The sequence below is a fragment of the Cucurbita moschata genome, unplaced genomic scaffold (assembly GCF_002738365.1).
Source record: "Cucurbita moschata cultivar Rifu unplaced genomic scaffold, Cmos_1.0 Cmo_Scf00003, whole genome shotgun sequence".
Classification (NCBI taxonomy): domain Eukaryota; kingdom Viridiplantae; phylum Streptophyta; class Magnoliopsida; order Cucurbitales; family Cucurbitaceae; genus Cucurbita; species Cucurbita moschata.
Window position 1 is genome coordinate 3,462,884 of NW_019268519.1, and position 27,078 is coordinate 3,489,961.

At 36.3% G+C, this 27,078-nt stretch overlaps 5 protein-coding genes across 12 annotated transcripts; 2 read left to right on the plus strand and 3 right to left on the minus strand.

Moving 5' to 3' along the window:
• Nucleotides 1-3,013: 3,013 nt before the first annotated feature.
• On the plus strand, nucleotides 3,014-5,479 carry LOC111441045 (IQ domain-containing protein IQM1-like). Its single transcript, XM_023077941.1, has 6 exons — nucleotides 3,014-3,896; nucleotides 3,989-4,077; nucleotides 4,171-4,258; nucleotides 4,344-4,574; nucleotides 4,658-4,759; nucleotides 4,848-5,479. Exons 1-6 carry the CDS (start codon nucleotides 3,237-3,239, stop codon nucleotides 5,307-5,309), a joined length of 1,632 nt encoding a protein of 543 aa, XP_022933709.1. The 5' UTR covers nucleotides 3,014-3,236; the 3' UTR covers nucleotides 5,310-5,479.
• Nucleotides 5,480-6,641: 1,162 nt separating this feature from the next.
• On the minus strand, nucleotides 6,642-8,980 carry LOC111441046. Of its 3 annotated transcripts, XR_002710069.1 has the most exons (3): nucleotides 8,258-8,980; nucleotides 7,118-7,178; nucleotides 6,642-6,829 (listed from the first exon to the last, which is right to left on the minus strand). XR_002710069.1 is itself a non-coding variant. In XM_023077942.1 (2 exons), exon 1 carries the CDS (start codon nucleotides 8,640-8,642, stop codon nucleotides 8,274-8,276), a length of 369 nt encoding a protein of 122 aa, XP_022933710.1. In that variant the 5' UTR covers nucleotides 8,643-8,980; the 3' UTR covers nucleotides 6,642-6,829; nucleotides 8,258-8,273. The 3 variants fall into 3 exon arrangements, 2 of the variants coding, with proteins under 2 accessions (XP_022933710.1, XP_022933711.1); XM_023077942.1 differs by lacking the exon at nucleotides 7,118-7,178; XM_023077943.1 differs by lacking the exon at nucleotides 6,642-6,829 and having other exon boundaries at nucleotides 6,898-7,178.
• A 545-nt stretch (nucleotides 8,981-9,525) lies between these two features.
• LOC111441243 (THO complex subunit 6) lies at nucleotides 9,526-18,990 on the minus strand. Its single transcript, XM_023078242.1, has 13 exons — nucleotides 18,572-18,990; nucleotides 16,970-16,995; nucleotides 16,784-16,882; nucleotides 16,285-16,361; nucleotides 16,012-16,057; nucleotides 14,501-14,561; nucleotides 14,336-14,389; nucleotides 14,127-14,207; nucleotides 13,765-13,804; nucleotides 12,174-12,289; nucleotides 10,985-11,095; nucleotides 10,497-10,613; nucleotides 9,526-9,989 (listed from the first exon to the last, which is right to left on the minus strand). The coding sequence occupies exons 1-13, from the start codon at nucleotides 18,764-18,766 to the stop codon at nucleotides 9,900-9,902; spliced, it is 1,113 nt and encodes a 370-aa protein (XP_022934010.1). The 5' UTR covers nucleotides 18,767-18,990; the 3' UTR covers nucleotides 9,526-9,899.
• An 878-nt stretch (nucleotides 18,991-19,868) lies between these two features.
• LOC111438346 (glycylpeptide N-tetradecanoyltransferase 1-like) lies at nucleotides 19,869-22,295 on the plus strand. Of its 3 annotated transcripts, none has more exons than XR_002709654.1 (3): nucleotides 19,869-20,020; nucleotides 20,345-21,877; nucleotides 21,975-22,295. XR_002709654.1 is itself a non-coding variant. In XM_023076255.1 (2 exons), exon 2 carries the CDS (start codon nucleotides 20,396-20,398, stop codon nucleotides 21,698-21,700), a length of 1,305 nt encoding a protein of 434 aa, XP_022932023.1. In that variant the 5' UTR covers nucleotides 19,870-20,020; nucleotides 20,336-20,395; the 3' UTR covers nucleotides 21,701-22,295. The 3 variants fall into 3 exon arrangements, 1 of the variants encoding a protein (XP_022932023.1); XR_002709651.1 differs by having other exon boundaries at nucleotides 19,873-20,020; nucleotides 20,336-21,877; XM_023076255.1 differs by having other exon boundaries at nucleotides 19,870-20,020; nucleotides 20,336-22,295.
• Nucleotides 22,296-23,646: 1,351 nt separating this feature from the next.
• On the minus strand, nucleotides 23,647-26,749 carry LOC111438358. 4 transcript variants are annotated; one of them, XR_002709657.1, is made up of 7 exons: nucleotides 26,642-26,743; nucleotides 26,112-26,291; nucleotides 25,461-25,544; nucleotides 25,166-25,372; nucleotides 24,855-25,041; nucleotides 24,156-24,224; nucleotides 23,764-23,773 (listed from the first exon to the last, which is right to left on the minus strand). XR_002709657.1 is itself a non-coding variant. In XM_023076265.1 (6 exons), the coding sequence occupies exons 1-6, from the start codon at nucleotides 26,697-26,699 to the stop codon at nucleotides 23,691-23,693; spliced, it is 660 nt and encodes a 219-aa protein (XP_022932033.1). In that variant the 5' UTR covers nucleotides 26,700-26,749; the 3' UTR covers nucleotides 23,647-23,690. The 4 variants fall into 4 exon arrangements, 3 of the variants coding, with proteins under 3 accessions (XP_022932033.1, XP_022932034.1, XP_022932045.1); XM_023076265.1 differs by lacking the exons at nucleotides 23,764-23,773; nucleotides 24,855-25,041 and adding an exon at nucleotides 23,647-23,752 and having other exon boundaries at nucleotides 26,642-26,749; XM_023076266.1 differs by lacking the exons at nucleotides 23,764-23,773; nucleotides 24,156-24,224 and having other exon boundaries at nucleotides 24,649-25,041.
• Between the last annotated feature and the right edge of the window lie 329 nt (nucleotides 26,750-27,078).

Consider the following 27,078-nt stretch of genomic DNA (forward strand, 5'->3'; position numbering starts at 1 on the left):
TTTTTTTTTTTTTTTTTTTTTTTAATATTTTGATCGTAATTCAACTCGTTAATCTCACTTCGGTTGAAGAGGGAAACAAAACGTTCTTAAAGATGTAAAAATCTCTCTCTAGAACACACAGTTTAAAATTGTGAAACTGATGACGATACGTAACGGGCCAAAACATATAATATCTGTTAACTTAAACTTGAGAATGTTTGCTGAAACCACCCACCTAATGTAAAAGTCCTCTATTTATAATTAAATCAACCGTAAAGATATGGAAATAGTAATAAATGGGAAGTACTCGTGGTAAAAAGATAAATATTTAGATATTTAACTTATAATAAAATATCAAATATGATATATATAGTAAATTATAATTTAGTACTAAATATCTTAAGCAAAACGGTTAGTTAATTATATTTTCAAACAAAACGCTATTAAAAGCTTAAATTCCTCGTTCTTATATGTTGATCTGAAAACAATAATATTTCTTTAAACCGAACAAAATTTTGCATACACTCATTTTCGCTCTTGCAACATGCCTTATTCGTTCGAGCAATACAACTTTCATAATACAGGTGAGCGAGTAATAGTTACTCGATCGCTGTATTCTTAGAAAGCAAACACATGGTTGAAACTCTAAAAGAATGTTAATGGGAAGGTTCAGATCGAAAATTCTTCTGGAGACAGTTTATAAATCTCGAGAATTGAAACTGTTTATTATCATCTATCACGGGATGAGTTCGGTTAGATTTCAAAATATTATTATAATTGACAAATAAAAAACGTCGACTATGTTGAATATATATGACTTTTCAATTTTTTTTTTAAGTATATGTGAGGGAAAAAAATTAATAATTAAAATACTTAATATCCATTCTCATTCAAGACGCCAAAACTTCGTGCCTTCTCACCAATTGTTTTTTTATATTATTAAATTAATTTTTTTTTATCTAATTAAAATTAGAGTTATATACGAGTTGAATTGAATTAAATAAAATTTTGAATTGGATAGACAGGTAATCCGAATGGTTCAAATACGATTCATAATCTAACCTTCTATTTTTTTTTTATTGAATTGGGTCGTGCGTCACTGTTAGATTGTTTTTTTTAAATTATTTTAAAATGATATTTATTTACGATACATGTAATAAGTATCAAACATTTATAAATCACGACACATCACTAACATCTATTACCAAAGTCAAACATTTTTAATTTTTAAAACAATCGTTAAAGTAAAGTATAGTAAGATTGGGTTGATTGGGTTGGCTCGTTTTATAGTCCAACTTATTTGAATCATCGAGGTATTTAATCGCTAAATATTAATTAATTCTATTAAGTAAGAACGAGATAATATAATTTATTAGATTGAGAGAGTTGACATTCTAAACCTATTCAACTTGATGAGTGAGAAAATGAGAAGCGCATGAAGAAAGTGGAAAATTAAAATAAAAAACTCAACTATACGCTAAAAATATAATATGAAATACTTTATGATATAATGCTCTATAGCATAAGATAAGAATTAAATATTGAAAATTAATATCATGTAACGCAATATATATTTAAATGACTATTTTTGACAACGATAATATTTATTGAAAAATGACAAGAAATACTAAAATAATGTATAATTGAAAAATATTTAAATATCCAAAAGTAAATGTAAAATTTATGATGGATGGATCTGTGGCCGTTGGATAAGTACTGCGATGTGAAATCATACGACGTGTCGTTTTAGAATGAAAAGTCAAGGTCAAACTACCGACAGCTGTTGGAGAGAGAGAGAGAGAGGGGAAGCCACGCGGTTCCTTTTTAATTTTCCTGTAAATCTGTTTATTCTGATTTACGCCGTAAACAGCTAAACGGCTTTGGACCTACTAGTCTACCGTTTACATCACTTTCCCTTTTTATTCTTTATTTATTTTCTTTTTTATTTTCAATTCAAAACACACGTGGAGCTAATATAATCTTCTATTATCGAGTGTAATAAAAAATTAAATTTAATATGTTAGACTCTCTGCAATGATATGATATTGTCCACTTTGAGCTTGACCTTCTCCAAGAAATCTCATATTAACGAAGAGAGTATTTTTTGTTTATAAACGTATGATGATTCCTTAAGTTAGTCCATGTGGGACTTTCATCATCCAACACAACACCATAAACTTCAAAAGTTGTCTTAATTTTTAAATTTATTAAAAAGTACGTGACTTTAACTTTAGAAAAAAAGATGTCACTGTTTATTAGACAACTTTCTTGAATTCACATGACTCATACACGTGATCCAAGTTTATTTCATCCAATTTCAAAATTTTAATTTTTTAATAGTTTCATAAACGAAAAAAAAACCTAAATATATCTTAAACTAAATTTATAATTTAACCTATTTAAGTCTTTATTTTTTTAAAAATATTATCGTAATTTTGTATTATAGGAATTCGACGTATTCATAATTTAAAATGGATAATATCAATAAGTTGAATATTTTATGCCCCTGTTCTAGTTGAAAGTCAAATATTTTTTAATGAGTTTTTGGTCATAAAAATAATATCAAGTAGAATAATTTAATTTGTGCTGTCTTTGTAATTATTAAATATTTATTACAAGAATATTAAAAAGAGAAAACGACCACATACCACAACTAACCAATTATTTAATACACTTAACCAATTATTTACTACACTTGACATTAAATAGTCACTAATTTATTTTAATTAATGAGATATATTTAAATTATATAAGTGAAATGTATATAAATTAAGATTAGAACTTAACCACGTACTTATTGACACGTGAAATTATGAAAACATTAAATTAGCCTTTCGAATAAATGAAAAATTATATATAGAATCGAGATTGAAATTTAAATTTTTAAACCATATGATAATAAAATTAATAAAATTTAATAAAACCTATAGTTTGTAAAATAATTATAAAGAAGGCTTTTAAGCTTCTTTGAATCAAAAAATAAAAGATCAAAGAACAAAAAGATTCAAAGCTTAAAAAGGTTTGAACTTTGAATGAATCAAATAAAATCAAACTCGTGGTTTTGATTTTACCTTCCTTGTTTTTGACACGCCATTCAATTTTTCAAAGCTTCAGTTCTTGCTCTGTTTTTCGTGCACTATAAAAACAGAGCTCAAGAACCCATTTCGATTCATAATTCCATCTTGTTCCATAATCACCTTCAAGAAAAAACCTACCCTGTTTCGATTTTGATCGATTGAACTTCTGGGTTTTGATTCATGGGGTTATCCCTGTCCCTCCTCATGTCATTCTGGAAGGGAATTATAGATCAGGGGCTTGTAATCCTCTGCAAAGCTCAGAGTTTCTCTAATGGAGAAAGATCCCTGGCTTTGAAATCTAACAGCTTTAAAATTACTGATCAAGAACCCATCACAAACAGAGCAACGAGAAGCAAACCCAACAGTCTGAAAGGGAATAAACCAGAAAGAGTGATTCTTGAAACGAATCTTTCCTTTAAATCGCTGGTTGAGGACGGAGGATTCAGTTTCTCTGTTTCCTCCGGGAAAAATGGCGGATTGCAGGGGGTAAAGGCGGCGGCGACGACTCCAGCAGTTCCTCTGCCGGAGCCGGCGATTATGTACTCTCCCAGACCGGTGAGCGAGCTGGACGCCGCAGCAGTGAAGCTGCAGAAGGTTTACAAAAGTTACAGAACAAGAAGAAACCTTGCGGATTGTGCGGTGGTTGTGGAAGAATTATGGTGGAAGGCGATTGATTTTGCCAATTTGGAACGAAGCTCTGTTTCGTTTTATAACATTGAGAAGCCGGAAACCGCCGTCTCGCGGTGGGCTAGAGCCAGAACCAGAGCAGCCAAGGTGGGGAAGGGTTTGAGCAAGGACGAAAAGGCTCAAAAACTTGCTCTTCAGCACTGGCTTGAAGCTGTAAGCTCATAAATTCTAACCTCAAAGCTCTGCTTTTCATTGCATTTTAGCTTAAAGATTCAAAACTCAAATGGGCTTGGATTTCGTTACAGATTGATACCCGTCATCGCTATGGCCACAATCTACACGTATACTACGACGTATGGTTCGTGAGCGAGAGCAATCAGCCCTTCTTTTACTGGTAACCTAAGTTTGAGTACTCAGAAAATTGAAGAACACCCACTTCAAATTGCAAACCCATGTCTAAAATTACCTCAAATCTTCATAAACGCAGGCTGGATATCGGAGACGGCAAGGAATTAAGCCTGGAGAAGTGCCCAAGAACGACTCTGCAAAAGCAATGCATCAAATATTTAGGCCCAGTAAGTGTTCTTTCTCCACCACCATCACAGTTCCATTTGATTTTGCTTCTTCTAACAAGGCTTTCAATCTTAATTTGATTCTCAGAAAGAAAGAGAAGCCTACGAAGTAGTTGTGCAAAATGGGAGACTGGTTTACAAGCAGAGTGGATCCATAGTGGAAACTCAAGAAGGCTCTAAGTGGATATTTGTTTTGAGCACTACCAGATCTCTATACGTTGGCCAAAAGAAGAAAGGGTTATTTCAGCATTCTAGTTTCCTCTCCGGCGCCGCCACCACCGCCGCCGGCAGATTAGTGGCACACGACGGCGTCATTCAGGTACCCAAATCAGAATCCACCGCTTCCCATCTTTATTTCTTCTTCTAAATTGAAATAGGGATTTATAATGTTTTGTTTTATAGGCGATTTGGCCGTACAGTGGTCATTATCATCCCACAGAAGCTAATTTCCAAGAATTCCTCAGTTTCCTTAAAGAAAACGACGTGAATCTCACCGACGTTAAGGTAAAATTCCGATTCAATCGAACTAATTTCATATCAAATTGAGAGAAAATTGTAATGTGCTTACATTGGTTTTCTTACCTTCCCCCAGATGTGTGCGATTGACGATGACAGTCAATACAAAGCCATCGATGAAGAACAGAAGCCGCAATCACGCGAGGGTTCCTTCAAATCTACGCCATTGGATGAAGCCAAATCATCACTTGCCGTTGATTCAGTAGAGAAGAGGAAGGAAGCCGCCGTGCCGCCGGTGGCGGAAAAGACGGATGAAGCGACGGCGGTGGTGGTGAAATCACTCAATCTGTCGAAACGGTTGTCGTGTAAATGGTCGACAGGAGCTGGACCTAGGATTGGATGCGTCCGGGACTACCCAGCCGAGCTACAAACGAGAGCACTGGAACATGTGAACTTGTCGCCTCGAGTGGGCTCTGGGCCGTTGGTTAATTATGGGCCCATTCCATCTCCACGTCCAAGCCCAAAGATTAGGCTCTCACCAAGGCTGACTTTAATGGGCCACCCAAGCCCAAGAACTCCAATCTCTGCAGCAAGTTAAGCCCAAAATTGGGGTTGGTTATAGTTTTTCTAGCTCGGCCCAACAATAGGTGGAAGTGCTTAACCCAATTTTTTGATTCCTTTGTTTTTCTTTTTTACTTAATTTTTTTTTTTAATTTATATTCTTCAATTTTTGTAAAGAGGGGCTAATTGCAACAATCCTTCTTTTATAAATAATAAAGTTTAAAGGAAATTATGAAATTTTTATTTATTTAAATTCACGTTTACAATGCATTTAATAATTTTTTAATTTTATTTTAGTTCAATAAAAGTTAAAAGGTTTAAATACTTCTTTCTCATATTAAACTGAAGAAAAACGAAAAACCTTATATTACTAAACCTATATATGATTTTTCTAAATAAAAAATGAAAAGATTGTGAAAAAAATATTAGAGGTTAAATTATCAAATTAAGTCACCATTAAAGTTTTATTTATTAATTCAATGGTGACTTAATTATGTAATATTAGGTTACATAATTATCTCAATATACGACAAGTCATTGTAAAATAAATTATATAAATATCACAAATTTAGAACAGTATTTTATGCAATTTTTCTAATTAAACAATCAAGATGGTTAGATTGTTACATGATGAACGTCCACATCAGCTAATTTAGGAAATAATGTTTATAAACAAAGAATATTCTCTATTGGTGCAAGACATTTTGGGGAAGCCCAAAACAAAGTCACGAGGGCTTAATGCTCAAAAGTGGATAATATCATACCATTATGGAGAGTTATGTTCGTCTAACATAGTATCAGAGTCATGCCTAAACTTAGTCGTGCCAATAGATGGGTAAATCATCAAACACAAAGGACTCTAAAAGAAAGAGGAGTCGAGCCTCCTCGAAGGCAGTAAAAAATGACTAAGACTCCAAAGGAGTCGAGCCTCGATTAAGGGGAGGCGCACTTTGTTCGAGGGGAGGTGTTAGATGATGAAAGTCCCACATCGGCTAATTTAGGGAATGATCATGGGTTTATAAACAAAGAATACTCTCTCCATTGATGTGAGGACTTTTGGGGAAGCCCAAAACAAAAACATGAGAGCTTATGATCAAAGTGGTCAATATCATACCATTGTGGAGGGTCGTGTTCGTCTAACAAAGATAATAAGAAATTGATAATTTAATTTATTTGCCCTTCAAACTGATAGAAAAAGTATGGCAGCAGATAAATCTTTCTGCGACTAAACAGTAAGATTATTCTTGTCATTCTGGGCAATAAAACACTAAGAACAGCTAAACACGAAGAAAATATTGATGCAAAACATGATGCTGTGAGCAAATCCAGAAAAGGAAGCAAATTTAATCACAAAAAGAGACTTTAATTCTCAGTGATCTCGTAGATATATTCTCGAAATAAAGATAAGATTCTTAATTTCGTACGAAAAGAAAATTCTCACGTAAACAGCAAAAGAGACAAATTAAAGAGATCATAAAGAAATCTAAATGTCCTATAAGTTTTCTACCTCTAATGTTGTTGGATCATGCTACTACGACGTTAGATTAGTCGAGGTGCCTGAAAGTTTGGAACACAAAAGGAGTCTTTAAACACGAAGAAAATATTGATGCAACATGAAAAAGAGCTTTAGTTCTCAGCGATCTCAAGGATATATTCTCAAAATAAAGATAAGATTCTTAATTCGTACGAAAATAAAGTTCTCATGGAAACAGCAAATCTAAAAAAGAGGCAAATTAAAGAGCTCATAAAGAAATCTAAATGGTCTATATGTCCACCAACATATCACATATCTTATAAGTTTTCTTTGATATCTTTTAAGTTAAGGCATGCTCTCGAAAAAGTTACCTTCCATTCAACGTCTAATGTTGTTGGGTCATGCTATATGGCGTTACATTAGTCAAGGTGCCTGAAAGTTGGGCCGAACAAGGACTATCTTCAATGTATATTTGATGGTAATGAAGTGTCAAAATAACCAACCAACTAACACGAAAAGTTATTCAATGAAGTTGCTACAATTGGATGCAGATTCAAAAATTCGCATGCGTTCGAGTAACCTCTAGATACAAATTTGAAGACTTTTTTTTTTAGTATCTCTCATACATATACTTTTTGCCAAATTCACAACCACACTGTGGTAGACTCCCCCAATAATTTCTCAACTAAAAGGGAGTGGTTGGAGCTAAAGACATGGAGATGATAAACAAGTTTGTGAATGATGAGGAGCACAGCAAGGGATCCAAAGCTCAAATAAAAGGGCAGTGATATCATTCTTCAGCAAACAAGTTTTACACAGAGAAGGTATGTGAGATCCTACGTCGGTTGGAGAGGGGAACAAAATATTATTTAGTGGAAACCTCTCCCTAACAAACGCGTTTTAAAAACCTTGAGGGAAAACCTAGAAGGAAAAGCCCAAGATGACAATATCTGCTAGCAGTGGGTTTGACATTATCCGAGGCGCTAGTAAGTCTTAACGAAGATGAGGCACTGTTTCCCCTCTCATTTTTTACACACCCAAGGCATACATACAAGTGAAAAGGAAAGAGAATGACAACAAAAACAAAAGAGAGGCATGTCTTTACAGCAAATTGTTTCATATAACAATTACTATCAGACCCATCATGGAAGCTTCAAGATGTAAATTCTTAAGCACAAAAAACCAGAGATCCTCAAGTTGAAACATTAGAGAAGACAAGTCCTATTGTAAGCAGACAAGCAACAGTTCTTTCCAAGAATGGAGTCTATTATAAGGCTCTTCTATAACTGAATTAAGTTTCAGCAAGGGAAACACAAACAATCCATATCTACTCATAAAGCCATGATCTCCAATTCATTAGAAAAAAGAAAGGAAAAAAGAAAAAAAAATCTGTACTTCCAACAATAGTTACACATTCAAAGAGATTCATAATAACATCAAGAAACAGATTCTTGGATTTCAGAACTAATAGCTAATTAAACAACGTAGAGTGGAAAAAAAAAGCTTGGTACCAATTTAAGCCGATCGTTACCATCCAAAGACCATTCGAGAGCATCTTTCCTTGAGCCACCTGAAGCTCTTTCTAAAAGACCCTTTGACTTTGCCTTCCACAGTATAAACCTTGTAGCTAGCAACCCTCCTCTTTCTCTGCATCTCCGGATCGTTGAAACTCCAGCTCTTCGACGAGAATCCATTCGTCGATTTCCCTTTCTTGAGCTTCAAATCATTCCCCATCTGAGTTGGATTCGCAGACGAAGCATACGACGCACTGTAACAACGAAAATCTTGCATACCCATTCCGCCGGAACCGTTCGGTCCTCCTCTTGATTCGTTTCCATAGTAGTTCTCAATCTGCATTCTTCCATCCACATAGGAGTTGGATTTGAAATCCTCCATTATCAAGATAAAGGATCCGAGAATTTGAGCTACGATACACTCGAGGAACTCTCTCACAAGGGCCAGTCCCGAAATTTACCTCATGTGCAACTTTTGCAACAGTGGAGCTCGAATCGAACGCCTTTTATGACTTTTCTCAAAGGAGGAAAAAGAAACGTAACCCTCGTCCGTGGCCAGTGGAGATTTGAGGTTGCGACGGCTGGTAGCGATTGTCTGGTAGCGATTAGAGGGAAATTGGAAGCGGATTCCCCCAATTAAAGGTCATCAAGGAGCCGAAAGTTCATAGTTGACCAGACTCCCAAGTCCCCAAATTTTACGCAGTTTTGTCTTCTTTGATATATATACATAACCATTTTTTCCTTTTAGGGTTTTGATTGGAAGATTCTGAACCCAAATAAATATTTTGAGAAGAACAAGTTCATTTGTTACCCTACCAATTTATTATTATTATCTTTTTTTGAATGAATGAAAATTAAATTTTGTTCAAAATGTTTTTTTTTTTTTTTTGTTCTCGGTAGATTTTAATAATAACCAATTAAACTATATTTTCATGCTCGTACCACAAACCAATTCAATTTATATACCTTAGCTATAAGGAATTTTCTATGACCACATTGTCTCACAAACGATTATCTGGGGTTGGTGGTTTACCGAGCTTTTTCGTAGATCAAAGCAAACCACCAACCTTTTTCGTAGATCAAAGCAAATCAGTTTGCTTTATTGTTATCTTGAATCGAGCGAATCTCCGCCTCCAATCGTTTTACTTCTTGTTTCGTACCCAATAAAGAATCCATTTGTCAGTCATCTCTATTCAAATCTTCGATGTTTATACTAATTATCATATAATCAGTGACTATTAAAAAAAATCAACCATTTATAAGAATGATAATTCAAATATCTGACTTTTTTTTGTTGAAAATTATGAAGTTGTGAACACTCCACGTTTCTAACATCTCTTAGACTAAAATCCTCGTGCGGGAACAATTACGTTACAAAACAAATCAAAGAGTACAAATATTTTTGTCAAATCTAAAAATATCAAAACTGATAAACGGCTAACGGTGCACCTTTCTTGAAAAATAACCAAGGACAAGAACTTCATAATGGAAGTTAGAGATTAATTACCTACATCCCACAAGAAGAAAGTTTCTGGATTGCAGCCCCTTGACAGGGAAATCATGAAGCAAATACAGGCACCTCCAAATTTTCCACACATCCTCAACTCCTGCGGTGAAGCAACGCATTATATATATAGATTCATCTGTATTGACAGCAGAATGTACATAAATGGCTTCCAAACTGTGAGATAACGTCCACGAGACCACCATAGCCTCCAACTGCTGCGACCTGAATGGCCAAATAAACCATCCAAGAGTGAGAGAAGCATAGAGAAATGAAGCACAATATCATTTTATAAGTTGCTTGAATTCAATTTATCCCCACAGGAGTTCTATTCAAAGATTGGATGAAAGCCTAAGGAAGATATGCATCCGATATGCTGATATGTGAACCGACATACAGTTATGGCGTGATTCACTAAGATTTAAGAATGAAATATGAACAGATTGTGGCATGACTGAATAAGTTGCTCATTGGTATAAGATTATAAGAGGCATAAAAACTAAAGTGAACAACAAGATTTTGATAATCATTTGGATTACTAGCCAAATTTCCTAAACAAAAACAAGTTTTTGAAAACATATGTATAAAAAAATTCCATGGCTTCAAGACCCAATAATTGACTAAGAGGAATTGGTAATCTCTAATCTTCCTATAATGGAGAGAAATGAAGAAGTTCCAAAGAGAAGACTGGCAGAAAACCAAAGGACAAAAGGAATTATCAGTTGAACATACGCCAGATGGATGCACAGCGACAGAAAAAGCGGATTGAGGGGCACATTGTATTTCTGAGAGAATTGATCCATGTATGTCGAATCGAGTTAGTAATGGTTCTGCTCCGACGCCTAGTATCTGCACATGGAAAAGCAACAATTAACATAAAATGGTGCCAGAAAATCTGATCTAACACGAGATATTAAGATGACAGACTTTGATATATTCACGGCCTAATTTCTAGAAACTCCTGGTTATGCTCCTGTCGTATTTCTTAACTTGTATATCAACAATAATTATACCAAATAACTTATCTGTTACATTAAATTATACCAAACTCCTGGCCTAATTTCTAGAACCTTGGAAGTCCATATATGTTTCTCGTGTCTAATCATCTAATGAAAGATGAAATCCTGAGGATAAACTTCTGAACAACATCAACTTGCAGGCTAGGGACGAACTGCCAATCAATTAAAGAAACTATCAGTTCAAGAAGGAGAATCACTCACTTGATTATCACAGAAAACCATATCCTGCATTGAAGAACGGGTCAAAGTTCTTGAAATGAAATCTGAAGCCGGAAGGTTCCAAACTGAAAAACTCCGACCATCAGCACAGGCCTAAAATAAAATACAGCAGATGAATATCACTCCATTGTACCCATCAATACAGCAAGAGATATATTCTCAGCAAAAAGATAGTCAGTCAACCTTACATCTACAAAAGTTTTTTCATCTATTTTGTATAGAACTGAAATTTAAATAAAAAAAGTTGGAACATTATTACAAGTGCCATGCTCAAAGTTGAACCAAGCAGTTTTTCAGGATGGGATCCCTAATTTGTGTATCAACGAAAATTTCATTTGTTTGGTTTCTGACCAGTTAGCTAGGTAACTAGTGTGTACACAATATATCCAAAGTCCACATGTAAAGAGTTATTACAGTCTAAGAAAATGAGTCTGGGAGTGTTGGTGAATGGAGAATTTCTAAGGGCTGGCAGTTGAAGATTGATTTATAAAAGGCACGTAGCTTGTGAGTTGACATTTACTTCTTGAATGGAAAACCAACGGAAGGATAAGAAAATAGAGGCAAAGGTAAGGTCAGTTATCTTCCTTTTCTATTAGTTATTTGCAACTGGTGAGTTTAGAGGTTAGCTGGAGAAACAAAATAAATATAAGCCACTTGCATTTGCTGAATCTCTTTTATATTGTTGCTAAAGAGAAAAAGCTTTTCAAGTTGTTGAAAATGAAGTATTTGCTCGAAAAGGTCTCTGGTTTGAAGGTCGGCATGGAGGCGTTTACTCTAGCAAGAATCAACAGACAAATGAGATCGAATCGCTAAGCAGATAGATGGTCTCGTTCGACGGGATATTGGACTGTGTCATTAGGACGTTCCTTTTGAAGGAAATCTGAAAAGGTAGAATAATTGGAATCTAAATGTGGATCCAAACAACAAAGTTTTTAAAAAAAAAAAAAAAAAAACGGGAGACACAACATTATAATACAAAACCATTATCAAAATATTTTCCTTCAAGAAGAAAAAATGTTTTCATTAAGAATGATGAAGAATAGAAAACAGGCCAAACAATAAAATAAGACAACAGCGGTGCAAAAACCCATATTCAAATCTATAAGCAAACACCAATTATAGACAATACAAGAAAAAGAGGGAATATCCAGATCATCGAGTGCATACTTACCAACCAGCTTTCACTTGCATCAAGAGCAATGCATCTAACACAAGAAAAGTTCCCTTTCTGCTTCTTATTATCCTTCGCTGGGTCGAGTAGTTGAATGCACTTTCCAGTCTTGCAATCTTGTTTGATAGTATAAACATGTATAAAATACAATTTTTTAAAGACACTATAAGATACAAATTTTTGCTCTTACAATTTCTATATTTATACCAAAAAATGTACCGACTTAAATTTAACAAGTTAGAAAGTAGAAACTACAAATTGATTGATGGCAGACAATCAAAGAGAATTCAAACCCGTGTTCTCCTTGAGAAGTTTTAACCGCTATGCTAAACTATGTTCTCGCTCAACAAATTTATGGACTATGGTTGTTATAATAGCATTTAACAATAAACATGACACAAGTGCATGTAGAAAATGACTAATGTTGATTCACGGCCTTCTGCTTGAGGTCAATGTGTGTGTGTGTGTGTGTGTGTGTGTGTGTGTGTGTGTGTGTGTGTGTGTGTGTGTGTGTGTGTGTGTGTGTGTGTGTGTGTGTGTGTGTGTGTGTGTGTGTGTGTGTGTGTGTGTGTGTGTGTGTGTGTGTGTGTGTGTGTGTGTGTGTGTGTGTGTGTGTGTGTGTGTGTGTGTGTGTGTGTGTGTGTGTGTGTGTGTGTGTGTGTGTGTGTGTGTGTGTGTGTGTGTGTGTGTGTGTGTGTGTGTGTGTGTGTGTGTGTGTGTGTGTGTGTGTGTGTGTGTGTGTGTGTGTGTGTGTGTGTGTGTGTGTGTGTGTGTGTGTGTGTGTGTGTGTGTGTGTGTGTGTGTGTGTGTGTGTGTGTGTGTGTGTGTGTGTGTGTGTGTGTGTGTGTGTGTGTGTGTGTGTGTGTGTGTGTGTGTGTGTGTGTGTGTGTGTGTGTGTGTGTGTGTGTGTGTGTGTGTGTGTGTGTGTGTGTGTGTGTGTGTGTGTGTGTGTGTGTGTGTGTGTGTGTGTGTGTGTGTGTGTGTGTGTGTGTGTGTGTGTGTGTGTGTGTGTGTGTGTGTGTGTGTGTGTGTGTGTGTGTGTGTGTGTGTGTGTGTGTGTGTGTGTGTGTGTGTGTGTGTGTGTGTGTGTGTGTGTGTGTGTGTGTGTGTGTGTGTGTGTGTGTGTGTGTGTGTGTGTGTGTGTGTGTGTGTGTGTGTGTGTGTGTGTGTGTGTGTGTGTGTGTGTGTGTGTGTGTGTGTGTGTGTGTGTGTGTGTGTGTGTGTGTGTGTGTGTGTGTGTGTGTGTGTGTGTGTGTGTGTGTGTGTGTGTGTGTGTGTGTGTGTGTGTGTGTGTGTGTGTGTGTGTGTGTGTGTGTGTGTGTGTGTGTGTGTGTGTGTGTGTGTGTGTGTGTGTGTGTGTGTGTGTGTGTGTGTGTGTGTGTGTGTGTGTGTGTGTGTGTGTGTGTGTGTGTGTGTGTGTGTGTGTGTGTGTGTGTGTGTGTGTGTGTGTGTGTGTGTGTGTGTGTGTGTGTGTGTGTGTGTGTGTGTGTGTGTGTGTGTGTGTGTGTGTGTGTGTGTGTGTGTGTGTGTTTGTGTGTGTGTGTGTTTGTTTGTGTGTGTGTGTGTATAAAGAAAGAAGTAGTTTCCCTACCCCATATTCGTGCTGTACCATCTTCTGAACCAGTTATGATCTGGAATTCAAGGGGTGAAAATAATAAGGTGGAAATACATGAAAAGTACAGTTCAGAAAGCCAATGATTATCACATGTTTCAAAACATTAAACAAAAACAAAAGCTTAACCAAATGGAGCCATAATAATTAATAGTAAGTCTCAAAAATTTCATGCTTTCCATTGATGTATAGGAAAATGTCATACTTACCACTTGCATACCTAGCTATTATTCAAAGAGAAAACAGGCGGACACAGCAATAGACCCCCAATTCATTAAGGTGAAATCAAGTTCAAGATAAAAAATCTATTATATAACCAAGCAAAAGAAGGAAAAACGTACTTGATTGACAGTGTTTCGGGCAACTATACAGTGCAAGTAGTCAGAGTGCCCCTTAAACACCATCTTAATTTTACCGCTCTCCTGAAAATTTTAAATCCAAGAAGCCAGAAACTAAGCAAGTGTTAGAAGGAACTTAATTCATAGCTGTAACAAAGATCTGAGTGCAAAATTTACTGTTGACTGCACCATCCAGCTTAAAATACACATACCAAATCCCAACAATACGCACAAGAATCTCCAGCAGCAGAAAAAATGGATCCACTCTGTAAAATAAAATAAGATATTACCTCATCTGTTCCTTCTTCTTCCTACACTTTTTTTTTAATCTTAATGTTAAGTATAGAATAAGAGGGGGAAATAATAGTTTTATTAACCTGCGCATTGGTAGCAATTGCATTATTTTCAGGGATTGGAGAAAGAGCACCCCAAGGACCTCTAGAAGAAAGCAATGGATACATATAAAAGAATAAGAGTATTAGAGAGATAATCACATGCACAAAGGGGAAAAAATACATATCTATTCTAACCTCAACTTGATTTTATAAATCTGATATAGACAAATATAAAGTTGTCATAAAATCTATAGAAAAGAATAAAGCATCCTTGCATTATATGTTGACCATTTTTAAAAGAATGGCTGCTGAACAGTCAATAGATTATAGATGATTACATAATTTTTTAAAGTTCTAATTGAGATGTCAAAAAGACAATGCTTGAAAGTTGTGTGTGTGTGTGTGTGTGTGTCTATATATATACAGAAATATAGATATATAGATATATATATCATGAAACATAAATCCAGGGCAAACCAGTGGTTTTCCTTTTTGTATAATATCAATAACAATATATTGAAGTTCAGATTTTAATATTACAAAAAAAAAAAAAGTATTGGTTACTCCAATTAGAGGTCGTGTGCTGTGCAAGATCACAAAAGTTCCATAAATTTACTGTTGACAATAGAATATCTATCTATCTATCTAAAAGTTGCAGGTTTATTGCTAGTTGTGGGAAAAATATTTGATTGTGTGAAGACACCTAGGTTGATCAAATTCCATTGAAGGCGAGCTTTTATGATCTTTTTTGTGGTTTCCAATAAAAAAGAAGGCTCGACTTTTTAGTGTTGGGACAATGATAATCAGGCTTGGAATTTTGGGTTTAGAATCGGTCTTCTTGATAAAGAGCTTTATAGTTGAGTGGCTCTTGCGAAGAAGTATAATTTGGTGTAGTTGGGGAATGGAGTAGATAGAATCCTTTGGTCCCTAGAGGGATCAGGTGGCTATTCTGGCAAGTCGGCACTCCAAAATCCCTATTCATGGCCTACTAAAGCAAATATGGTTCTGACTACCATGGTTTGGAAGCATCAAAGTCCTAAGAAGTAGAAGTCATCCTGCAGTCCTCACCGTTCAGGGGCCTAAACATTGATGATAGATTGCAAAGAAAGTTTAGGAGACGGTATCTTTCACCTTCGGGTTGTAGGTTATGTTTAAACGAGGGGGAGTCTCTTAAATCACTTAATCCTCCATCGTGATTTTGCATATTGTTCATGGAACAACATAGCCGGTGCGTTGAGTATTTCTTTTTGCCTCCCTGAAATGGTGAACGATTGGCTCATGGAAGAGCTTTATGCTTGGAATTTGAAAGGAAAATCTAAGGTAATGGGCAGTTGTGCCTCTAGAGCACTTTTATGGCACTTGTCGAAGGAAAGGAATGCTAGAGGTTTTGATGATAAGCCCTTACGCTTTGACTTCTTTGGTAACTACGTACAAAATATGTCCTCTGGGTGGATTTCTTTATATATCTTTTTGACAACCTAATCACTTGGAAGATTCACCAAAGAATGCTATTGAAAAATAAGCAACGAATACAAAATATTTCGATAACCTACTTGTATTGAGGATTCATCAGGTCCATTACAGGCTCAATATGACTACCTGGAATAAAAAGAAAGGAATGAAGTTATTAAAACAATTGAAAAATAAAACGATACACAAAGTCAAAACAAAAATTTTAAATGAATGAGCAAGCAACAAGAAAAGAGAATGTTCAAATAGCCAAAGAAAACTAAGGCACATGAAAAGCCAGCCCTTACTCACGGGGTCATGAAACCTACACTACTACCACTACTACTACTACAGATAATACGTGTATAGACTATTACCTTGCAAATATATAGGCACCTCTATATCTGTGCATTCGTTCCACCTCCATCCTCGAATGTGACCATCATCCCCGCAGCTAAAAATGTTGTGCACAACTAGTCAGATATTTCAAACATGTTCATCTTGCCGTTTAAGTTGATTTTACAGGTTGTAGGTATATCTTTACTTTTCAATGAATGCAAATGCAATAAATAATCAAAAGCATTAAGGCAGTTGTTGAAGCTCAAACAAGTACAAGTCAATTAATTCAGGAAAACTATGAGTGCAGCCTGTGGAAGATTAATATACAAAAGATCTGATAACCATTCAGTCTCAACAGAATTAATCTTCAATTGGGTCTAATTTTCTAAAAAGTAGCATTAAACTGGTTCTGCACCCAACTATACACATTCGTACATACATGGATAAATATTCAAATTAACTTTCGAATCAGCATTGAGATAATTACGATGGAACGACAAATGCAATTAACGATATAGTACTGGGGTTGAGAGAAACCTCAGTAATAAAGTATTGTCGCCAGCATCAAAAAATTTAACATCATATGTGGGTCCATCGTGCCCTTGTAGAAAGCAATGAGGCTCTGCTGCCAGCAAACTAGAGTAAGGCACAACGTAAACAATAAGTACGAGTTTGCAGCCCCGAATTTTAAAATAAATTGAGACCAAGATAAAATGTACTTGCCTTTTAGTATTGCCATAACCAGAATGCTGAAATAGGCATGAAACAGAGGTGTAATCAGGTTAAGAATTCAAAGTACAAAACTATAAAGAAAAAGACGCACACCACAATCAAGAAGAAAGAGGAACTTTTCAGGGGCACAAGCACTGAACACCATAAAGTAAACTTATTTTGCTTCTGTAATTGAATATTCTGTTTAAATCAATCAATTGTAAGAAGTGGCAAGTATTCTACAACTCATGATAAAACTCTGAAATGGTAGGACTAATGTGGTCATAAAACAAACCACTTCTTTCAATGAAGTTTTAATATTGGAAACGGAAAGAATTTGAATCCTAGAATCCTAATTCCTAAAGAATTTGATTCATCGTTTATAACTTCATAAATATCTCCATCATGCACAAGAAACGAGCGTGAAAGCAGTGAAGCTCTTTGGAGGAAGCTCATTATGGCCAAGTATGGCATCACTTTAGATGTCCATAGGTCGGGTTCTATCTTCACTCTTCCAAATAGGTCCACAGTGTGCTATTTATGCTCTCAAAGATTTGATCTCCTTTAGAACCAAATGCTCAGTTAGCAATGTTATGCATACTAGTTCGTGAGGAATTATTGGGCTGGTTCTGACCCTCTTTATTTGGTTTTCCCCAGACTTTTCTCCCTTTTATGTAAGGAAAGTGTGCCCATCAAAGAAGCTTGGAACCCAATTTCTCTCAATTGGGATCTCAATTTTAGAAAACAATTTTTGGAACATGGGACCAATGCTACCAGCCTTTTGTTGAATTTCTCTTTCACCAATGATATTGAGAAATGGATGTGGCAGTCGATCCTTATCAGATTTCTCTCATAAGTTTTTACTCAAATACCTGCTTTTAATTGAGCTCCACTGGTTCTTCGCCTTTGATATACTGTTTGGAGGCCTAGATATCTTTAATACCTCAAATTCTTCTTAAGAGAGCTTGATCACAATTCACAAAGGCATCAACGTTCACAATAAGATTCAAAGGAGATTTCTTTCGCGTTCCCTCTCCCATGGTAGGTGTTGCATTTGTAAATGCGCTCATGGGTCGAATGGCCACCCTTCCTACTTATCGCTTCGACAATAAAATTTGGAACTTCATGCTTCTAAATTTTAAGTGGCACGCAGCTCTTTTCTAGGATATGAGGGGCCTCCTCTCTCCCCCTCTCGATGCTCAAGAAGAATTAGATCCTTTCATTGCAACTAGCTAGCGCCTTTTGTAGCCATTTGCGGATTATAACACACAATTGCCTCTGGAGCCACTTGAAGAAGTCTTTTGGACAATCTTATTCTAGTAACTCCTATTAGATTATTCACTCTTTATGATCCTTTCTGTAATCATCATTCATAGCCTTTTCAATTCTCTTTCTATAATTTAGAAGAGCATCCCGTAGCCTTCTTTGGCTTGGGAATTCGGTATTTCTACCCCGCCCTTTGGCAATCCTATTAGTTCAGTCTAAACAAAGAAGCCCTCGAACAACCTCCCTTAAGGTTCGCTATTCCACGCCCTTCAGATACTGATTGAATAAGCAAAAAAACAAACAACAAACAACAAAATCAATATCAATACCGAAAATAAGAAAGATTACCAGCTTAGAGATGCAGGAAGCGATAGAATAAGAGGCAATGGATCCATCACTGGAGGCGACCACGATGGACTCAGGGCAACCACTTAAAGACGGCGCCCACGCAGTTCTGAACACCGTCCGAGTTTGTACCTCTCTCTCTTTGTATAGACTCTCTCTGTAGGCATCCTCGTCCCAATTCGTCGCGTCCCCTAACATTTTACGACCGCTTGCTATGGCTCCTTTTCCAGCCTCTCAAATGTTAGCTTAAAACGACAATGGCGAAGCTATGAACTCTGTTGCAGCGGCGTTAGAGCTAAAAATTGCGTCAGACAATCAGAAGACGCCCTTCGACGGCTCGCCGGAGGAACTTACCGAAGCAATTGGCTGCCAGGATCGTGAAGGCAATGAATGCATTGGCTTGAAAGCTGTCGTGTCGTTTTTTGGTGAACGATGGATGGCAGGTAACAAACGACATATCGTTCGCAGAAAATTGTTTTTACTGATTTTTCCCCCTCTAATTTCACCCAAGTCTATAAGAAAGGCTACAAAAAATAATAATAATAATAATAATTAGTTTAATTATTCTTAAATTTGTATTAAATTACTTATCAAATACAGATTTAAGCTAAATTATGTTATCCATTCACGATAACAAATAATTTCTACTTTTCTCTCGAGCAATATTTTTTTAGATGCTTCAAACACTTTTCTATTTAAAATCGGTGATTAGTTTGAAGGCTCCGCTACTAGTAGTCCTTTTGGTACTACTGAAATTGAAAGTTTGGATAGTCGAGACTTACAATAACATACAGTGTTCTAGTATCATGCAAAAGCTTATTCATAACTACAACAGGGACTAATCATCCATTTTAAAAAAACGGGATATTCCAAGCCTCATAAACACTCGTACTCGAACACAATTATACTACGAATCTAAATTTATAGTCAAACCGAACCACATAAACACTCGTACTCAAAAAACAATTAGATATGAACAGTTTAAAATTATGTCGATTTGAGCTGCAAAATTACCTCATACTCGAAAAACAAGTGAAATCATCATCACAGTACATTTCAGGGAAAGAACAAATATACGTGAAATATTAGATATTTGGCTTGTAATAAAATATAAAATATGATATAGATGGTAAACTATAATTAAAAAAAAAAAACATAAATAATTTAAATTATTATTATTATTATTTTGTTAAAATATTATTAATTATGGTTATTTCCATTGAGGCCCAAACCAGAAACGTACAAAAGCCCTTCTCGCAGTTCACGAAAGCCCATCGGCATCTCCGATGCCGAATTTGGTAGAGGGAGCCAACCATTGTATTAAAGCAGGGGAAAAAGAGTTGGACTTTGAACCGAGGAAGAACCCTAATATCCATTTCCGGGCACGACCAAATTCCAGCTCTGCCTTCCGGATCTGATGCTCTCTACCCACAAGCTTCTCGCACAACTCAGGTGCTTCATTGTTCTTCTTCCTTCTCCTCCTTTTCTCATTCCGATTACTCGTTTTGTTTCCTAATCTGTCTTACTTAGTCTCTTTCTTCTTTTCCTTTATTTGGTTTTTGACTTTCATTTCGTTTCGTCCACCATGCGACTGATGGTGACGACGAGATGGAAAAATAGCATTTGTGGATCTGCTGAATCTCCTTTTATCTAGTGTGCTGTTTTTCTGTTCTTAATTTGACTCCCCTTACCCTATTCTGGCTTTGGAATTTGTGTTGTTCATGTCATCGGTGTTTTCGAAGGATTTTAAGAACTGTGGTTTGACAGGTAATTCAGATCAAGTGCAACGATTGTGATTGACTGTCACAGTTGAAATATTTTGTCGAGATGGACGATAACAATACTTCTTCAGGAGATCCCAAGGAAAACGCAGTTCAAGAAAATGAAGCAGGCCAAATTACCAAGGATGAGAGCTCATTGGGGAACATGGTTCGGAGGCTTCAAGATTCTATGTCTATTGGCAAAATACACAAATTCTGGGAAACTCAACCTGTTGGACAATTCAAGGACGTTGGGGATTCTAGTTTGGCTGAAGGGCCAATTGAGCCACCAACCCCATTATCTGAGGTCAAACAAGAGCCTTATAACCTTCCCAGTGCCTATGAATGGACAACATGTGACATGGACTCTGAAGAGACCTGTCTCGAGGTGTACAATCTCTTGAAGAATAATTATGTTGAAGATGATGAAAACTTGTTCAGGTTCAACTATTCCAAGGAATTTCTAGGATGGGCTTTGAGACCTCCAGGCTACTTCGCAAGCTGGCATATTGGAGTTCGTGCTAAGGCTTCCAAGAAGCTGGTTGCTTTCATCAGTGGTGTCCCTGCTAGAATCCGGGTGCGGGAAGATGTTGTGAAGATGGCAGAGATCAATTTCTTGTGTGTTCATAAGAAGCTTAGATCAAAGAGACTTGCACCAGTTATGATCAAAGAGGTTACAAGGAGGGTTCACCTGGAAAATATATGGCAAGCGGCTTATACAGCTGGAGTTGTTCTTCCAACACCAATAACAACTTGCCAATATTGGCACAGATCTTTAAACCCAAAGAAGCTCATTGATGTTGGGTTTTCAAGGCTTGGAGCAAGGATGACAATGAGTCGAACCATAAAACTTTACAAGTTACCTGATTCACCGGTTACCCCGGGATTTCGAAAGATGGAACTTCGTGATGTCCCTGCTGTTACTAGGTTGCTTAGAAATTACATGAGCCAGTTTGCTGTTGCACCAGATTTTGACGAAACCGACGTTGAGCATTGGCTTCTTCCCAAGGAGAGTGTAGTAGACAGTTTCTTAGTCGAGAGTCAATACACTCGTGAAGTCACTGACTTCTGCAGCTTTTACACTCTTCCTTCATCCATTCTTGGAAACCAAACATACTCAACTTTGAAGGCCGCTTATTCATATTACAATGTCTCCACCAAAACTCCATTGTTACAGTTGATGAATGATGCTCTTATTGTTGCAAAAAAGAAGGATTTTGATGTCTTTAACGCATTGGATGTCATGGAGAATGAGTCCTTTCTGAAGGAACTAAAATTCGGTCCGGGTGATGGGCAACTTCACTATTACCTGTATAATTATCGGATTCGCCACGCATTGAAACCAAGTGAACTCGGGCTTGTACTGCTATAGTTGGATTTATTACTGTTTTGGTTTGAACTGTGAACCACAAAAATTGGTCATTTTTTAATGGTGGCTAGGTTTGATGATGCATTCTTCCTCTGTTTTGTTCTTCTGTGTCAACAGCAAAGCACTAAGCAGCACTAAACGTCTGGAGAATTGAGAGAAAAAAAAACATTTCCGGATGATGTAAAGTGTTCTGCAGATTTTTCACTTTGCTGGATTTCCAATTTCTGTAGAATTTTAATTTCCTTCTTTTTCTTTTTCTTTTTTCCCATCCTTGCAGGGTTTTGCAGATGCAGCCTGTTTGTACCATGGACAATTGCAGCATTTTCCTATACTTGTAAGTCCCAGCATGTGCTTATAAGCTTAATCAGATACTCATTCCATGTTCTTCATTGAATAAAGAAATTTCCCCTTAAGAGTAGAAGAGAGGATCAGATCACTTAAGCTTCGGTGGGGGAATGGATTGTTCAAGTGAATCATTTCTACTAACACGATTTTGTTCTAAGCAAGAGTTGTTTGAATAGATTGTTATTTAACTTGAAGTTTCTTATTCATGTCGTTGGCTAAATCTTTATCCTTTAAGATGTCTTTGTTTTTGTTTTGTTTTGTTTGAACTCAATTAATATAACTTTGTAAGCATTCGGTCCAAGATTTGGTTAGAAATGTTTTGAACCCTTGTCTGAGATTTGCAAGACCGGCGAATGGGATAAGCAAACTGACTCATAATTGAAGTTATGAGTCCTAAGCATCCAATTATAAATTTGAATTTCACTAAACTGAATTGGTCATTCTGAAAATCTACAAATTTTACTAAGAAGATCGACCAAAATCCCACTTGAACTGAGTTCATTTAATAACAGCATGTGACAAGGCGAGCTAGCCACGCTTGAGCTTTAACATCCTTTCAAGAACATGAGGTTATCTAAAAGGTCCCAGTGGGCTAGCTCGGCCAATTAGCTTATCTGATGGATGAGCTTCCCCACACTCTTTCGAGAGCATGAACTCATAAGGCAGTCTTGTGAGCTCGTCCTTGTGTCAACCTAACATGGTAAGGTTAGGTCGCTTCTTCCATAGCGTCTCACTTACTTTATTTGCAATAGTTCAATTAGTTCATTTCAACGCTACTCGAAAGAAAAACACTTATTTACACTTATTTGAGAAATTGGACGGAGTATACAGGCCAAGCATGTAGCTTTTAGGCTCTTCATAGTGTAAGAGTTCAGCCCAAGATTCATTCACAACAATAATCCTATGAGTTCATGTCAATGCTATTTAAAAGCAAACACTCGTTTGAGAAATCCGATGAGCTCATCCACTAACCTCATTGAGCAGGTTGCTTCTAGGCCCTTCAAAGAGTAGGAGTTCACCCAAGCTTTATTCGCGCACCAATGAGTTCATTCCAATGCTATTTAAAAGAAACACTCATTCGAGAAATGCAATACAGTGACTAGTGAGGGCCTCATCCACCAATACTTGTTGAGCAGGCACTTCTAGGCTCTTCAAAGAGTGGAGTTCTCACCGAAGGAACCTGGCTAAGCCTAAGGGAAAGCTCATAAAAGCAACTCAACTGAGTAATCCAGCTCCTTTCCCTTAAAGTTTTGTACTTGTGTGGTGTTTTCTTCGATCTTTGGTGCGGCTAAATAGATTCTTTTGTGAGCTCATCTGACCAAGGCATAAGCACATGTATTCTGAATCGGTAATGGCTCGAGCCTACCACTAGCAGATATTGTCCTCTTCAGATTTTTCTTCTCAGACTTCCCCTCAAGGTTTTTAAAACACATCTACTTGAGAGAGATTTTCACACCCTTAGAAAGAATGTTTCATTCTACTCCTCAACCAACGTGGGATCTCACAAAAACCAACTCTACCAATCAAGAGCAAAAACATGTCACTACTTACAAGGAATCTCTATTAAAAACTAGTCATCGTTCCTCACCAGATTCATATATCGTTCCTCACCATATTCATATAGGAAGAAGCAAATCACCTCAAATTATCAACGAGCAATAATGAGTTTCCATGTGGTACCAAATGCTCCAACCAACAACTTGAAGGCGCCTGCAATCAGAAAGATGATTTCTAAAAGAATAGGAAATGGTAATTAGCAAATTTACCTGCTTTATATCCCAAAGCATAAATGCTGTCTCCCCCTTTCTGTCAAAGTTGTCTTAATGTGACATCTAAGTTAATTATTCTCTCTAAATTCTAGTGACTCGATTGCTATGTGTCGACATCGCATTGGTTACATAATACATAAACTATACTTTCTTCGCCACTTATTTTATTAATTTACTTTTACATAGTCTAAAGAGATTAATAATTCCCAATTAGCAAAGCAAATTATTCAATGTGACAATCAATAGATTGACCATACAAAACGTCCCAAATTCTTTGTTTAATTCTCTACTACAACATTAGACCAACAATACATCGAAGCAATAACATTACAGTCTAGAAATACCTTTCCCAATTCCCTTCTGAAGATAGGGTCTCTGAAATCCAATTCCTCTAAGCTTCAGCATTTTTAAAACTAAAAGTTCAGGTAACACATCAGGTATCCCACAAGATTATGACAATAAATACTATGAAATCAAATAATACTCTGAGATAAGTAGAGTATAAGGCCTGAATTAGAAAGAGTATGGCTTTTTCTTTCTTATACAAACGTTAGTAGTATTAGTAAATGATTGAAAAAAATTACTGTAAGGACACCGCCCTAGCAGATATTGTCCGCTTTAGACCGTTACGTATCGCCGTCAGCTTCACGGTTTTAAAATACGTCTGTTAGGGAGAGGTTTCCACACCCTTATAAGAAATGTTTTGTTCTCCTCTCCAACCGTTGTGGGATCTCTTCTTCCGATTCTAAACTACCCTTTCAAAGTTAAAAACAATTACCCACAGCTTCTTCTGTATCCTTCAAAGGAAGCCTCAAAGATTAAATCAGTCAGTAGAACTCCGAGACATCACTAATATTCTGGCCTAACAAAAGAAGAGAAAAATACATAATCTTTTAAGAACAGAAGATGCTAGGTCTATACATTCATTGCATACTACTGCCTTATTTATACATGGCATGCATACTTACAATCATATTCTTGTTTCCGTGCAATAAGATGATATCATGATGTTTGATCTCAAATCCTAGTATATTGCAATTGACCTTTTCAGTGATCTCAAGATCCTGAGGTGCTTCACAGACAATTGAAGCTTGTAGATGTTAATAAGAGTTTATTGGGGTAAGAACTAACTAAATTAGCCATCCACTTGAGTAAATTCTAAAGCATTTGCATCTGGATCTCTTGTAGAGATTGCGGGCCTTCCTGACTTGCTAAGCGTATAGGGAATACCTACATGGCCCGGCAGGAAAATATGAAACCATATTCTTACTATGGCATACAAAATAATTACCATTTATGTCTTTTAACGTGAAAAGTAACAAACTATTCAGCTTTGTTAAGGGAAGATTGTTACCAGCTTTATCAAGGATCACTTTCAACTTCGATACATCCCGAATTCCAATACAAGTATGACGGTCCCGACCCCCGTGTTCAGGTCGTCCAGACAAAGGATCGGGATCTGGAAGTTCCATTAAATGGATCATCTCAGCACCCACCCACAACCAAGCACCTCTATAAGGAAGCTTGTTGTGTGGCCTCGCTTCGTTTATTTTAAGACCTACAGTGGAAATTCATCATTTAAATGTATATTTCCAATGAGTATTCAACATTACTGATGACAAATAGTGATCCATGGAGAATTGACTTACCTAGAATGTTTAAATAAAAGTGAAGTGACCTCTCAAGATTCTCACAAAGCACTCCAACATGGTGAACGCCAACAGCTCCATAATCTAAATACATTAGAACTCAGTAAACATATCTCCAAACAAAAGAAAGAGGAAACAATGTACACTAAAAGAGAGTCAAATGGTACACAGATATCATCTTATTCTTAATCTAAAAACATTGATAATACTCTTTTTCCTTAAAATTCATGAGCTCCTCCCCCATCCAAACAACGAGTTGTTGAATGTTGTAGATATCACCACAGGGATGAATTGTGTTTCCCAGAAAGAGTTAACCCAAAAATGAGCAGAACTAGACATGTAAGCTTTGAAAGAGTATAAATTATTAGGATCGTTGGGAGGAAGGCCCATGTTGGCTAATTTAGGGAATGATAATGGGTTTATAAGTAAGGAATACATCTCTCTATTGGTATGAGGCCTTTTGGGAAGCCCAAAACAAAACCACGAGAGCTTACGCTCAAGGTGGACAATATCATACGGAGATTTGTGATTTCTAACATAAACTACTTAACAAGAAGCAGTCAAATTTGTCCAGCAAAAGTGTTTAAGTGCTTGAGCATATGTGACACACATGATCATGTAGACAATAGATAGCCAAATTATGAAAGCTACGATTATGAACATCAACTTCAATTGGCTCTTTGTCTTTCTCAAGCACGTCTGGTTCAATACCCCCCTTGGCTCTTGTTGTAAAGAAAATTCCATGACAACCACCAGTCCTTCCAATTTTCCCATAACATTTGAATGATGAGTTTCTAGATACCGAACTGAAATCGAGAAGACTCACCTGTTCTTCAGAAGAAGAAAAAAAACAAGAATAATGGAACACATTAACCAAAAAAATTACAATCCATTCCAAATTAGAGAACTACCAACTCTGAAAACGAAGAAATTGTAATTGTTTTCATCAATTTCCTCCCGATTGGTGCACGTTCTAGCTCTACAAAATTTTCCACTACTAAATTCGCACTCATTTTCATTACAATCTACAAACACTCGACAATCTACAACTCAATTACTATGCTGTAAGTAGCATAAACACAATCAAAACGATTAGAAAACAAACGATAAACGATAAAAAAGACACTAGTTGAAGTTTTCGGCTTCAATACAACCGGAGAAACTGGAGTAGAAAAGGAAACCTTCCGTTTCAGAAGACTGGCGGACGGTGGCGTTGATGGGCTGGAGAAGAGACGCCATTTTTAGAGCAGAAATTAGGCCGTCGCTGTATCTAACAAAGCCCTAAAAGGCCCAAAATAAATAAATCACAAATTTAAATTTTAAAATTTTATAAATTAAAAAAAATAATCACAAATTTAAGTAAATTTAAACTTCCACTCAAATTAATTCTTATTATTAAGATATAATTAGGGAATATATATGAAATATTTTGAAAAGGGTTAGTAATATATTTTATTTTAGATTTAATTAGTTATATATTTTTACTGATTTATAGGTATTAGTCGATAGTTTAAATAAATCTTAATTTTATTTCTATTTCTCATTCTTAACCATTCTTTATATAATTTTAAATTGCATGAGAGCTTTTGCAAAAAAAAAAAAAAAAAAAAAAAAAAAA

Excerpts from the sequence above, each read along its gene's own strand:
- LOC111441046 (XM_023077942.1), bottom strand. The coding sequence starts at position 8,642 with ATGGAGGATTTCAAATCCAACTCCTATGTGGATGGAAGAATGCAGATT.
- LOC111438346 (XM_023076255.1), top strand. The coding sequence starts at position 20,396 with ATGGACGATAACAATACTTCTTCAGGAGATCCCAAGGAAAACGCAGTT.
- LOC111441243 (XM_023078242.1), bottom strand. The coding sequence starts at position 18,766 with ATGTTAGGGGACGCGACGAATTGGGACGAGGATGCCTACAGAGAGAGT. Across the intron at positions 16,883-16,969 it reads GGTTATGGCAATACTAAAAG|TTTGCTGGCAGCAGAGCCTC; the intron begins GCAAGTACATTT and ends GCCTTACTCTAG. Across the intron at positions 16,362-16,783 it reads GACAATACTTTATTACTGAG|CTGCGGGGATGATGGTCACA; the intron begins GTTTCTCTCAAC and ends CAACATTTTTAG.
- LOC111441045 (XM_023077941.1), top strand. The coding sequence starts at position 3,237 with ATGGGGTTATCCCTGTCCCTCCTCATGTCATTCTGGAAGGGAATTATA. Across the intron at positions 3,897-3,988 it reads TTCAGCACTGGCTTGAAGCT|ATTGATACCCGTCATCGCTA; the intron begins GTAAGCTCATAA and ends ATTTCGTTACAG. Across the intron at positions 4,259-4,343 it reads GCATCAAATATTTAGGCCCA|AAAGAAAGAGAAGCCTACGA; the intron begins GTAAGTGTTCTT and ends TTTGATTCTCAG.
- LOC111438358 (XM_023076265.1), bottom strand. The coding sequence starts at position 26,699 with ATGGCGTCTCTTCTCCAGCCCATCAACGCCACCGTCCGCCAGTCTTCT. Across the intron at positions 25,373-25,460 it reads CTTTTATTTAAACATTCTAG|TAGGTCTTAAAATAAACGAA; the intron begins GTAAGTCAATTC and ends GAATTTCCACTG. Across the intron at positions 24,225-25,165 it reads AGTGATCCTTGATAAAGCTG|TTTTAAAAATGCTGAAGCTT; the intron begins GTAACAATCTTC and ends CTGAACTTTTAG.